General features: G+C 38.0%; 1 protein-coding gene across 1 annotated transcript in view; it reads left to right on the forward strand.

The window, feature by feature from the left end:
- The first annotated feature begins 8595 nt into the window (after positions 1-8595).
- LOC123314196 (acetylcholine receptor subunit alpha-like 2) overlaps positions 8596-14922 on the forward strand; it is a 65765-nt gene continuing 59438 nt past the window's right edge. Inside the window, exons 1-2 of the mRNA XM_044899326.1 lie at positions 8596-8943; positions 12268-12395. Coding sequence (XP_044755261.1) covers positions 8928-8943; positions 12268-12395 — 144 coding nt within the window. The 5' untranslated portion in view covers positions 8596-8927. The remainder of the gene's footprint in view (positions 8944-12267; positions 12396-14922) is intronic.

Below are 14922 nucleotides of genomic sequence, written 5' to 3' on the forward strand. Positions count from 1 at the left end.
GCTATGAATGCTGATAAGTATATAAGGAACATTCTTGAAGAGCATGTGGTGCCATTTGCCCTATACATTGGTGAAAAGTTCATTTTTATTGACGATAATGCCAGACCCCATCGTGCGCGCATCGTTCAGGAGTACCTTGAAGAGGTTGAAGTCTCTCGAATGGAATGGCCAGCAAGAAGTCCAGATCTCAATCCGATTGAGCAGGTTTGGGACAACCTCAATAGAAGGCTGAGAAGTTCAGAAAATCATCCAGCTACCCTTAATGACTTAGGAATCCAACTCGGAGAAATCTGGGGAGGATTAGATCAGAACATCTTAAGATCACTCATTTTGAGTATGAACCGTCGTTGCCGAGCTGTAATTAACGCAAGGGGTGGAAATACCAAGTATTAAATCACTTATCAGCATTTCAGTATTTTGAAAATTGTTCATTTCTCTTCTTTCACATAAGATTCGGTGAAATCCTGAATTTTTCTTCCATTTAATGTGCCTTGTTTCGTTCAAAACCTTTCCGAGAGAACATAAAAAATAAGTATGAAGTCAATGTAGAGTTAACTTTCATTAAAATTGAGAATGTGCGTTAATGCGCAGTGTAGTTCATGATCGTAGTAGTCGTGTGTGTAGGAGCAAGCCCCATAGTCTATATCGTGCTAATTGATGTAGCTGTAGCAATTTGCCCGCCAAACAGAGTGCCAGATCCGCGTATACGCGAGGAGACAACCTTGGCGTTCGTTAATTTCTGTTCAAATAATTCTTGGCGACCTGAAGAAAACGGTCGCGATAATAACTGTATATTAATAAGCGTCCATTAACGTCGGACAACTGGGCAACGTGACACCTCCTGCGTCTAGACGTCTATTGAACTCTAAGCCGATCCGGGCTGACTTCTATCGGGCCGATATATTGTGACATTTCGTCCTCTATTTGAAACGGGTCCTCGCTATTTGACGTTGAGACATTTCCTTAAATATATCCGGTAGGTAGGTGGTTACCAGCGACCACACACACTTGGAAATACACATGGGTGGATGGTTCTTAGTCCTTTCAATTATATGCAGTCCGGTTTCGAAATCAGGCGGTGTTGCCGGTCACCGTGTTGGAAATCAGTAGATCGAGAGGATCCTTTTGTGCAGTCTTGAATGTGTTCAAATTGAAGCGCAATATCCTCCGTAGATTGAAGATTTTTGGAGGAAATTATAGTTTTGTTTGAAGAAAAAGCACCTAGAGAAAGAGACTCCTATGCCAGCTTTTTTGAAAGGGAAGGGGTGTTTCCACTAGACTATAGCAGAAGAGAATTCTCTCAGTTTAATAGAGAAATGATTCGATCGTTCTTCAGTCCTAATGATGCAAGGGAATCTGACGGTATACAGTGCGAATATTTTAACAGCAGATTCTTGGGGTCAAAAGAAACACTTTCATCCTATATCATTCTTTCCGATTCGGCCCTGATAAAAAGATATAGCCATTTTGAGTTTTCATAATGAGCTGTGCCATCTCTGGAAAAACAAAATTACCTTTAGAATAACTAGCTAAATCTGTGACACTACACATCTGTGGATCTTTTAAACAGAGTTGCATTCAGCCAAAGTGCACAAGTAGCAGTTGCAGAATTAGACTCAAAGAAATCTGGTATATCATCGGACAAGTTCTATAGATACTTCCATGGCTTATTTTCTTTGGAGCTAACCTCTATTGTGGCATGACTTGAGGAACATCACGGAAAATCTCTGCGATCAGCTGAATCTCATCATCTAGCACGGCTGTACGAGGATTTATTGATATCTAGTTAGCCTAGATCAGTTCCATGCATAAAAAAAAATTTGCGTTAACATAGCAACGAACAATAAGTCATTAGAAGTGTCAGTGTGAAGTTTTAGTTCGAAAAAGTAAACCAGAGTTACGCAATAAATTAAAAGAAAGATGATGTCCACCGACATTGTGAAAATCGAAAAATTTGAGTGTCAAGCCATCATCAAGTACCTTTATTTAAAAGGGTTAAGAGGTGAGCAGATTCACGAAGATATGCTTAATACCCTTGGTGATCAATGTCTTTCGTCTGCGACCGTGAAAAATTGGACTGCAAGCTTCAAAAGAGGTGAATTTTCCATTGAAGATGATGACCGATCGGGAAGGCCAGTTTCTGTGTCAGTCTCCTAAAATATCGATGCAGTTCATGACATGATTTTATCAGACCGTTGAATTAGGATAAAACGGATATTTGAAGCACTGAATGTTTCATACAAACGCGTTCATCATATAGTCAATTTACACATGAGAAAAATTGCTGCAAAATGGATCCCCAAATGTTTGAATGTTGACCAAAAGCGTGCAAGGGTAGAAGCATCGCGTTCGATCTGTGCTCGATTTGAAAACGATGTAGACTTCTTGATCCGAATTGTTACTATGGATGAGACTTGGGTACATTTCTACGATACAGAAACAAAGCAACAATCGATGGAATGTCTACACTCTGGTTCTCCAAGACCTAAGAAGTTTCGTGTCTAAAATTCTGCTGGAAAAGTTCTTGCTTCAGTTTTTAGGGATTGCCATGGAGAAATCATGATTGATTTTTTGGATAAGGGTAGAACAATAACCGGAGATTACTATTCGACATTATTGAACACTCTACGGGAGAACATTAAAGAGAAAAGACGCGGAAAGCTATCCAAAGGTGTTTTGTTTTTGCAGGACAACGCCCAAGCACACAAATCTCATGTTACCATGCAAAAATTTGTGATTTAGGGTTTGAATCACTAGAACACTCCCCTTATTCACCAGATTTGGCTCCATCCGACTATCATCTCTTTCCTCAACTGAAAAAAGTTTAAAAGGTCGTAAATTTTCTTCCAACGAGGAGGTAATAAAAGCTGTGGAGGTCTTGTTTGCAGAGCAAGAAGAAACATTTCTGTTGAAAGGTCTAGAGACGTTGCAGGTTCGCTGTAATAAATGTATCCAATTAAGAGGTGAATATGTTGAGCAATAAAATCTTTTGACATTGAAATTTTGTTTGGTTCTATAGTAGGCTAAGAATTTTTCAATATATCTTCGTATAGCACCTATCTATGCCTAGGGCATCCAGACTTTGGAACTCTCTGCCAAGGGACGCTTTCCCGAGACAGCTCAGACTTCCAGACCTACAAGGATTCCTTTCTCTACACTCCATTGATACACGGTACAAACCGTACTTATTATAGGTCTAACCTAATACATGTTTCCTAATTCATGGAAATTCGATACAATTTCATCTGGTCTCCAGTTTTGGCTCCTACAAATCGCCTCTCTCGACAACACCGCCGGCGCGTGTGTGATCCTCTATCGACCCACGTCGTTTACTACCAGTGACGTCACCGTCGTAAGTCACAACGGAGTATCATGTGAAACCAGGGGCACGGAACGGGCCGAGCCAAACAAACAAGTCTCTGGGCTCCTTCTTGGAAACCGAAATCGAAGAAGCGATGCGCGTAAATCGGCTGATGAATAATTCATGAGGCGGCTTCGGGAAGGATCTCGCGAACCGCGAATTCTCTGGTTCAGCCTTGTGGTCCATACATTTCATTTTGTCAGGAACAAGGAACAGAATACAAAGGATGCTGCGGTGGAAAAAGTCGGGTAATTGTCTGGCGATCGTATTCACCGCGGTCCGGAGGATGATGCTGCGTGCGGGGCTCCGCAAGGGGCGTTTCGTGGTCCGCGATATTTATCGAAGAACCGAAATCTCCCAATTCAGGTTAATCGGCTGTTTCGTACTGAAAAACGAAAAATAATTGGGCGGCAACGAACTATCATGTAATTTTTATGTAATAAACGATAAGACCCCTAGATATTCATATAGGGTCAGTCGTTAATTACCTACTTATTGTAATTTTTCTGTGCACCCTTTTGACGGCCAATTTTTCCAAAAAAATTCATTGTTATGATGGTTCATGTTGAATGTATCTTTTTTCATTGAATTCCCGAAGAGTTTTCTGCCTCAGTTCATCAAATCATTCTATAGAAGGCTCGATGACACTGCGATCTTTCGGAAATCACCTAAAAATCGTTAATACGAGGATATATTGAAAAATTCTCAGCCTACTATACAAGCAAACAAAATTTCGATGCCAAAATATTTTATTACTCAACACATTCTCCTCTTAATTGGATACATCTATTACAGCGAACCTGCAACGTCTCTAGACCTTTCAAAGAAAATGTTTCTTCTTGCTCTGCAAACCAGACCTCCACAGCTTTTATTACCTCCTCGTTGGAAGAAAATTTACGACCTCTTAAACTTTTTTTCAGTCGAGGAAAGAGATGATAGTCGGATGGAGCCAAATCTGGTGAATAAGGGGGTGTTCTAGTAACTCAGACCCTAAATTACGAATTTTTTGCATGGCAACATGAAATTTGTGTGGAGGGGCGTTGTAGTGAAAAACAAAACACCTCTGGATTGCTTTCCGCGTCTTTACTCTTTGATTTTTTGCCGTAGAGTGGTCAGTAATGTCGAATAGTAATCTCCGGTTATTGTTCTAGCTTTATCCAAAAAATCAATCATGATTACTCCATGCCAATCCCAAAAAACTGAAGCAAGATCTTTTTCAGCATATTTTTGGACACGAAACTTCCTAGGTCTTGGAGAACCAGAGTGTCGTCATTCTATCGATTGTTGCTTTGTTTCTGTATCGTAGAAATGTACGCAAGTCTCATCCATAGTAACAATTCGGTTCAAGAAGTCTACATAGTTTTCAAATCGAGCACAGATCGAACGCGATGCTTCTGCCCTTGCACGCTTTTGGTCAACATTCAAACATTTGGGGATCCATTTTGCAGCAATTTTTCTCATGTCCATATTGACGTGAACCATATGATGAACGCGTTCGTACGAAATATTAACGTCCAGTTTCATCATCGAATTCAACGTTACTTTGAGCTTAAAGCTTCCCTTACTGTCATTTTTAGTAGGGTTAAAGGAAGCTTTAAAATTAAAGCAAAGTCTTGATTATGAAACCGGCCGTAAGTGTGCAGATATCCGTTTTAGCCCAATTCGACAGTCTGATAAAATCATGTCATGAACTACATCGATATTTTCGGGGACTGACACAGAAACTGGCCTTCCCGATCGGTCATCATCTTCTTTCTGGATTTTCCTTTTGTTGGAGAAAGAATCAATTTTTGCAGTGCGAGATGCCCTTCAATATGGAATATTTCAGCTTATTTCGTGAACAATTACAATCCACTACACTCACGGGGAGAAAGGGTTTTTTTACTGAGGTTTTTCCCTAAGCTCTTGTATCATACACCAATTTGTATGGTACCCCGTTACGCTAACCTCTGCTAAAACTTTAACTCATACACATGCTATAATTATTGTTTGCTTTTCAAGATTGTAATGCTCTATATCAAAAGAATATATATATATATATATCATCTTCAATGGAAAATTTACCTCTTTTGAAGCTTGCAGTCCAATTTTTCACTGTCGCATACGAAGGACATTGATCACCAAGGGTGCATATCTTCGTAAATCTGCTTACCCCTTAACCCTTTTGAATACAGGTACTTGATCATGACTGGATACTCCAATTTTTCGATTTTCACAATTTCGATCTTCTTTCTTTTAATTCATTGCGTAACGCTTGTTCACTTTTTTTACCTCAAAATTCACACTGACACTTCTAATGAGTTATTGTTCGTTGCTATGATAACGCAATATTTACCATAGACAAACTATATTTACTACTTATTCTAGGTCTCAAATGTTTCCAGTGCGTATGTAAAAAGCACCTTTTACTTCAATGATCTTGACTGATGTTTGGTCAATATATCTAAGTCACATGAAAACTCTTCAATGATCAAAAACTATGGAATTCCACCTAGATTGTATTTCTTTGTTGGCACAAGGTAGAGGAAGAGTGTTTTCTTCTGCCTCATCCTTAAAGCACATTGTGTTACATTACATCATTTCCACATACTGAAATCTGGGCGGAAATGAGGTATTTCTGAACACAAGCTTTGCATTAAGGTCTTACAACGAAATCAGCTTAATTCTTGAGAGCTGGGAGTAACAATAAGGTACTACCACAATGGACAATTCATTTTTGGATGTTCAACAAGTAGTTTTATACTTCCTTCTTCAAGAGTATCGCGCAATGAGAAGAATAAATAAAATACCCAACTAATCCAACACAATTGAAACAGAAGAGTAAAGTACTGGTAGTCACAAATCAAGAGTTTTCATTCAAGATTACCTATCAATGACTTTACGATTTTACAACATTATTCTCATGATTGTTGTGCGTGAAACACCAGATATATCGGACAACTGCTTAGTACTAAACGTCGGATGCATTGCTACATGAGCTAAGACAGGCACGTCCCCCGCTTCGTCTATTTCATACACTTCTCTAATACCTTTTTTTAAATGTGTGGGATACGAATAATATTCTCAAGATACTCGTAAATTCCACATTCCCTCTTTCTTTTGCTATTTTCGATGTCGTTTTGTTATCGATGGAAATTTTGAAGCGAAATTTCAGGATCATATAGTACTCGATAAGATCTTCAACCAGAGGTATCACAACAACCCTCATCCCTATTCAAAATCAAGGGGTTGTGTTCACCCCGGTTAGGGGGTTGAAGTTACGGGGATGAAAAGAGCGGAAAAGTTGTTCCCCGTCGAATCAGGAATTGACCTCTCCGAGCGATTTTCCACATTTTCTTTTTAAAGCCGGAAAATGGAGGTGTTAAGCTTTCGTTGGACCACAATGTAGATCCTTTCTTTTATATTCCTTCGAAACACGTCAATCGGCTCTGCCGCTAACTGTATAAGCCGACTATTTCTTGTGGTGACCACTCAAAACTATGTTGAGGGTTGTTGAACCCCCATAGGTACTCTTAATGGTACCAGCTCCTAGTTTTTTCGAGATTATCAAAGATACAAACCGATGCTTAAGCGTTCCTTCCGAATCTGCTTCTTCATCTTGGATCATCTGAATAAGAACCGCCAAAGTGTTTAATATTCAGCGCCTACGTCATGCGGCTAGTGGAAAAAGGAATAAAAGATTAAAGGCGGGCTTGGATGCTGGGCAGCAGCATTATCCCACGGTAGAAATGCATCTCCATAGGCTCGCCACTACATGTGAGATGTCGTCTCACGTAGGCATGTGACCTCCATTATATATGGAGGAAAGAATTACGGTATATACAGGGTGATCGCTCTTCGGTATCTGATACTCGTGAATAGGAAAAAATAATGAATTGGAGTTAATACTTTTTGAGCTCCAAAAGGGGTTACATTAAACAGAGAGGGCCTTTGATAGCAGCTTTGCAGCTTGGCAGGACCGAATTATACAGGGTGGCCATTTGAAAACGAAACAGACGAGATTACAGACGAAATAAATTTTTTCGATAGAAATGCTCGGATAGGTCGATTTCTGTTTCGAGGGGGACAACTTAAGGTGTAGGTTAAGGACGCATAGCGCTTCAACCCTTGCTACTGCAACCCTCACCCCCAATTTTTGAATAGGGAAGATGGGGTGAGTGATACCTCATTTGAAAGGTATTTTTATACTGATTTCAGCACAGTAATTGTTTTTTATTTTATGCATTAGTTCTCGAAATATTCTTAACTAAGTATTTGAAAATGAAGTGGTGTTTTCATGGCACTTGTAGTGTTTTATTGTGAAAAATTGACATTTTGAGCTTCAAAACAACCATGACTGTGACTTCCTTCCTCCAATCCACTGACATAGAAATCTTTTATCAAGATGTCGAACAAACAAAGCGTATTGCGAAGGAGCTCAATCTTGCTGAAACTCAATCTAAATTATCTTCGATATAATTTGCAGTATTTCCAATAACATGCGGTAACACTTGATCGATAGAAATCTCCAAAATGTCCAAATACGTACATATTTTGTGCTCATTAGTAGATTCTACGAAAGAAATTGTCTGTAGAAGGTTCAAATTTCAGATATGTACCTTCAAAGACAAGAAAGTTATGAGAATATAATCTGACAGTTTAAGCAAGCCGAAACAATAAAATTGGCCATAAAGGTCACAAAAATCAGTGTTTTTTCTAATTATCTCCACTCCTGGGCTTTAAATCGTTTTCGCATTCATCATAAAAGTTGTAGAGCATAAAATCTTCTACAAATTTTGTCCGAAGCAATTTCTTCTACGTTTGAACGTTTTCGAGATATATGGCGATGAATGTACATTAGAGTGGGTTTCTACATTGACCTTGGCCTTTCGCATGTGTGGCTAAGCTCCCCGCCCTTATCGCCCTCTAACTTGAAAACGGTGAAGAGTAGGTAAAATTGCTTCAGACAAAAGTTGTACAGAATTTTATTATCTACAATCCTCATAATGCATAACGAAACGATTAGAGGTACAGGAAGGGATTTATTCTGAAAAAATGCATTTTTATCATCTTCAACGTGTCAGATTAAGAAAATCCCCCAGTGATTAGTGTCGGATTAATGGGTCAACACGTCTGCAACAATGTGATTAACCATCTGCATGAAAATCTGACACGCTCGAGTATGTATAACTAACGATTTTTTTTTGCATTTGATAAAAGACTGTAAGTCCCCATTCGTAGACAAACGAAATTCGCCCACCCTGTATACCTCGGCTCGTGATTCAGCAGCGTAGCCGGGCCAAGCCCGAATCAGATAACCTTCGCATCTCATCTGATTCACGCGAGAGAGTCCGTGACGGTCACTCGAGCGGGGGGCTAAAAGGGGGGCAGACGGGGACATCGGCACTTTGTGAGATAGCCACCCGCGGACGGGGCGGGGCTTTCCCACAGTCGCGAGCGTGACGCGATCGGCACGTGTGATCGGGGCCGCGAGCCAGACACGAGATTGCTCTCGACGGGCCCCCTGCGCGCCCCCCCGCGCGTACGTCACTGGACCGCGCACTGACCACCTGTGGGACGGGGAACTATGGATGTTGCAACAGGTGGATGCTCGTTTTTGATTGATCGCACCGCGTTTTTTGGGACATCTGTTGGGGGATCCACTGGGATATGATTTTTTTTTTGCGTTTTTCTTTGGTTCTCGACGTTTTGGAACTGGACGGTTGAAATCGATGTCTGGGAAGATCGTTGTTCGATGACTATAAGACGTTTTGAAACGTGAACTATGAAAATTTCAAAACCCAATCGTTTGAGATCATTTTCAACTCGAACTTAAACAATATACAGGGTGAGTTTTTGACTCGTACCAATATTTTGACAGTAGGTTCTTGGGGTCAAAAGAAACACTTTTTTCCTTTACCATTTTTTCCTAATCGGCTCGGTTTAAAAGATACAGGCTGTTGAAAAATCTCAAAAAAATGTTATTTTTAGTTCTATCTCACAAACGGTTTCATCGAATGAAATGAATTTCGGAATATAGTTTTTCATTTATTTGATGAATATTTTTCGAACACAAGATATCACCCACATCTTCCAGTTTTCTCATTATGACCAATGCGCACCATAAAAATACCAAAAATTCAAAGAACCCAACTCTTGAAACTAAGTTGGACGTTATCTGATGAATATTTGAACGTTTTGTAAAATAAAAGTATTCTTCATATTTTCTCGTATAATGCACCGTTTTAGAGTAATTTGATGTTCAAAAATTAAAAAGTATCTGTGGAATTTGACAAATTGGGTATTTTGGCTGAATACAACTCTGTTTAAAAGATGCACAGATGTATAGTGTCACAGATTTAGCTAGTTATTCTTTAGGTAATTTTGTTTTCCAATTCCAATGGTAAAGAATGACACCCCTGGATAAACAGAATTTACCCTCAGAATGACTAGCTAAATCTGTGATACTGGACGAAGTACGAAAAATTGAATTTATTTACATAAACAGGACTGAGATATCCTCAGATTGGACATGTGAAGTGAAAGTATTCGTGAAAAATCATTTATACAGGGTGAGTCTTCGATTAGTACGAATATTTTATCAGTAGATTCTTGAGTTCAATAGAAGCACTTCTGCCTATACCATTTTTTTCGATTTGGCCCTGATAAAAAGGTAGGTAAAGCCATTTTAAGTTTTCATAATGAGCTGTGCCACTCGTGGAAAAACAAAATTATCTTCAGAATAACTAGCTGAATCTTCGACACTACACATCTAAGGATCTTCTCAACAGAGTTGTATTCAGCCAAAATACCCAATTTTTCAAATTTCACTGAAACTTTTACATTTTTGGACACCAAATTACTCGAAAACGGCGCATTATTCGAGAAAATATGAGGAATATTTTTATCTTACAAAACGTTCAAATATTCATTAGATAGCATCCAACTTAGTTTCAAGAGTTGGGTTCTTTGAATTTTTGGTATTTTTATGGTACGTAATGGTCATAACGAGAAAACTGGAAGACGCGGGTGATATCTTGTGTTCGAAAAATATTCATCAAATGAATGAAAAACTATATACCGAAATTCATTTCATTCGATAAAACCGTTTGTGAAATTTGTGAGAAAAAACTAAAAATAATTTTTTTTATGGCTTTTCAACAACCTGGATTTTTTAAACCGAGCCGATTCGGAAGAAATGGTGAAGGAAAAAAGTGTTTCTTCTGACCCCAAGAATCTACTGTTAGACGATTTGTACGAGGCAAAGACTCACACTGTGTAGCGTGTTTTCATTACATTATTAAAGGGAAGTATAATAATACCTCAATTCTCACATCTCCATTCCAAAACTGCATTCACTAGTTCCTAATTTACGCTTTCAATTTCTCACGTGAAGCCTTGATTTTTTTTAAATTGAAATTAAAGGACGTCTTGATGTCACCCCCTTTCTTTTTTTTCTACTTTAGTTTTTTTTATGAGAAAAAAAACTTGAACTTTAGTGTCAATAAAACTTGTTTTCACAATCATTTTTCGACGGTTTTTCGACATATTTCGATAAAAATTGACATCAGCGATTCAATTCTTTGTATATTGCAAAGATTTTTATAGCGATATATGCCAAAATTACGCTGAAATTCAGGAATAACTGAAAATTATTCAATTACCTAATATTACCTCTATTGTGGTAATTTCTACTTTTTAACTGACTCAGTACGTAATTCAGGCTATTGCTCAAAGATGTGACTCATTTTCTTATTTGATGTATCATCTGTAAAGCAACCAATGTCGTTTCTCTTGATCTCGAATTGTAGGTACTACTTCCCCTTGAAGAATTACGCACAAATACGACAACCCCCATAACCGAATAAAGTCAGATCTCAACTTCTGTTCTGCTAAACTAACGAATAACTCCGAACAAGAGATGTATCATAATTGAGTGTGAAATGACTTTCTGAACACGAACTCATCCAAATTCCAACCAACATACTCAATCAAAACTTTTCGGTCCATAATGAATTGTCGAAGATTTGTCGACGACCACGTTCAGCTCTTTAAATCACGCCGGTTGACACACGTCAAGGATATATAGGATGGTCTCGTCTACGACTCGCTAATTATACCGTCCAACAACTGTATTCGCTTCCGCAAAAATGCTTGGAATGAGGGGCGATCCAGTAGGTGCAGTTAAAACTTGAAACCTGTGCCCACAGGCTGGTTCATACCACCATGAGTGCAGAAAGGTCCTTGAATCCTAACGGAGGTCAGCGGTCAAATTGAGGAATAGATGAAAAAACTGATTTTTGTAGTGGTAGTTTATTTCAGAGATCCACATTCATATCTTCACCCTCTATACAGCGTTACTGGTGACGTAGGGAACAACTGTCCTCAAACAGAATGAGGATTGGGACTTTTACTGACCCATAAGGGTATTGGCGAAAATGTTGCCATATTATGGAAGTTATATGAGTTCATAGTTACCATTCTTCCATAAATCATCCTGTACCTCTGAAATCCATATGGGGCATTTAAACCCCCAAGCCAAGAGTTTTTAATCAGATGACAATGCCAACAGAAGTGCAAATGGGAAATTTATTCATTGTTAGTGATACCAAGTTTACTCCCACGGTATTTTGCCACTGAAACTGTTCGTTGAGGACCATCTTTGGATCTACTATATGCAGATACCTGATTTTGTAATATTCGGAAACTTTTCCATCTCAAATGTCTATTTTTAACGTCCATTTGAAAAAATGGTAAACCAATAAACCAAACCATGACGAATTCATAAAACCTAGAAGTTGTAAACAACTCAAACGTTTTTTTTCATCAGGTAAACCGAGGCATTCGACTTTCCTGGAACTAGATAGTATAATATGCAAATTTTTTTGCGAGCAGGTAGGTAACCGAGGTTTTTTCCGTGTTTTCAGGGTCCTGGAACTGCTCTAATTCCATTATTTTTTTACGCAACCGCCAACCTCGTCAATGCAACATTTTACAACCCACAATAAAGACATCCATTTTAAATTGGGGTGATTTTAGAAACAGAGACAAAAAGGTGAGTACCTACCCGAAGTTCTGTGGACATATTTTGAGATTCAAGGTTTATGAAACCAAGAGAGAGAGGAATATGCTTGTTTCGTAGGTGAAAAATAACCATCAAGTCATGTTTTAACAAAATGGCATCCGAAAAACTAAGAGATTATGAGATTGCTTATGAAATTGTTAATTTTTGTTGATTAAGACAATAATCATAATCTGCGTTCAGTAATATTTATTAGATCGATTATGCTAGTAATGGTATATTTTTTTTCTTGTTCCTGAAGGTTTTTATGTTCTTTCACTACAAATATTTGAAACACAACGATTAATAATGAAAAATTGATATTAAAAAATCCTTCTTCGTAAGTCGTTATTGCTAATTGTTGTCTAACAAAGTAAAAACTTTCATGCACACCAGCTATAGTACCTCCTGGTGTTTTGAACTCAAGTTTAACCATGCCCTGAAGAATTTTCTGGTCACAAGATTTCGTGATCTAGTCAATCGATCCCGAAGTTACTTGAAACGGAAGTACTGTCGAAGAAAACGGTAATAAATGACATGATGAATTCGTCGGTTCTCTTTATGTTCAGTTTCAGGTCCCTAAAAGGTCGAAACGTGTGCTCTGGGGAGACATGCTGTTTTGGAGAGGGTTCGTGTCATTCACCACTTCCCACGCCCACTATGAGGGATACCCTCCTTTGAAATTAATCTTTTGTGCAACAAACCAAACGTCTGAGACATTCCGATACCAATTTTTCGTTATTTATAAAGCGACTCCCTCATTCATTTCACAGAAGACGTTTTTGACTCGTACAAATATTTTAACTGTAGATTGTTGAGGCCAAAAGGAATACTTTTTTCCTTTACCATTTTTTCCAAATCGGCTCGGTTAAAAAGATACAGGCTGTCGAAAAACCATAAAGAATGTTATTTTAAGTTCCATCTCACAAACGGTTTTATCGAATGTAATGAATTTCGGAATATAGTTTTTCATTTATTTCATTAATCTTTTTCGAACACAAGATATTACCTACGTCTTCCAGTTTTCTCATTATGCCATAACGTACCATTAGAATACCAAAAATTCTAAGAACCCAACTCTTGAAACTAAGTTGGACGCTATCAAAGGAATATTTGGACGTTTTGTGAAATAAAAGTGTTCGTCATACTTTCTCGTAAAATGCGCCGTTTTCGAGTAATTTGATTTTCCAAAATCAAAAAGTATCTGTGAAATTTGAAAAACTGGGTGTTGAAAAGCCATAAAAAAATTATTTTTAATTTTATCTCACAAACGGTTTTATCGAATGAAATGAATTTCGGTATATAGTTTTTCATTCTTTTGATGAATATTTTTCGAACACAAGATATCACCAAGTCTTCCAGTTTTCTCGTTATGACCATTACGTACCATAAAAATACCAAAAATTCAAAGAACCCAACTCTTGAAACTAAGTTGGACGCTATCTAATGAATATTTGAACGTTTGGAAAGATAAAAATATTCTTTATATGTTCAAAAATGAAAAACTTTCTGTGAAATTTAAAAAACTAGGTATTTTGGCTGAACACAACTCTGTTTAAAAGATCCACAGATGTGTAGTGTCACAGATTTAGCTAGTTATTCTGAAGATAATTTTGTTTTTCCAGGAGTGACATAGCTCATTATGAAAACTTAAAATGGCTATATCTTATTATCAGGGCCGAATCGGAAAAAATGGTATAGGAAAAGAGTGTTTCTTTTGACCTCGGGAATCTACTGTAGTTATTTTTACAAGTCAAAGACTGTATAGTGTCGTTTTCCCAGTGAAAATCATTTTCGAAAATGGGGAAGTTATGACAGATATCTAGTCTAGAAGAACCAGAAACAGCCAAAATCAAGCAATTTGGAATACCCTGTAGGTATATTAATTTTTACAGCCGTCCATACGAAAAACACTGAATTTGGCACACAGAAGTTGTATTGTCGTGTCTTCTTGATGTTTCTTTTCGAATTTTAGTGCTCCTGATGAAAAGATAAACAATAAATCTCGAAAGCTCGAGCTAAAGGAAAAATAATTTTCTTAAAAAACTGCTGATACCCCAATAACCCTGTTCACAGGAGTTTTACGATATGCAAAATCTCATAGTGCTACCTATTTTGGCGATTGCCAGTATTGACACTTTTAACTGGCCACAATCTCTTTGGAACTACTGAACATTAACCTCGCATTGAAATTCCTTGAAAGTTGTTGAATCATTATAGCCCATCCAATAGAAAAACTTTCTTGTCTATTGCAATTTTTCCGAAAAACGAAGAATTTTTGAAAAAAATCTAACAATTTGATTGAACGCGAGACAAGAAAACTTTTCAATTTAATGGGCTTTCTAACGGTTTGACAAGTTTCATGGAAACCTCCAGTGGTTCCAAAGACATTGTGGCCCAGAAAAAAGTGTCCATAGCCAATGTCGATGGCACTATTGTGATGATATTTCGCATACCATAAAACTCTGGTATGAAAAGAAAAGACTACTTTCAGGGGTGAAATTCAGGGGACTGTAACCCC

Source organism: Coccinella septempunctata, chromosome 5 (genome assembly GCF_907165205.1).
Source record: "Coccinella septempunctata chromosome 5, icCocSept1.1, whole genome shotgun sequence".
Lineage (NCBI taxonomy): Eukaryota > Metazoa > Arthropoda > Insecta > Coleoptera > Coccinellidae > Coccinella > Coccinella septempunctata.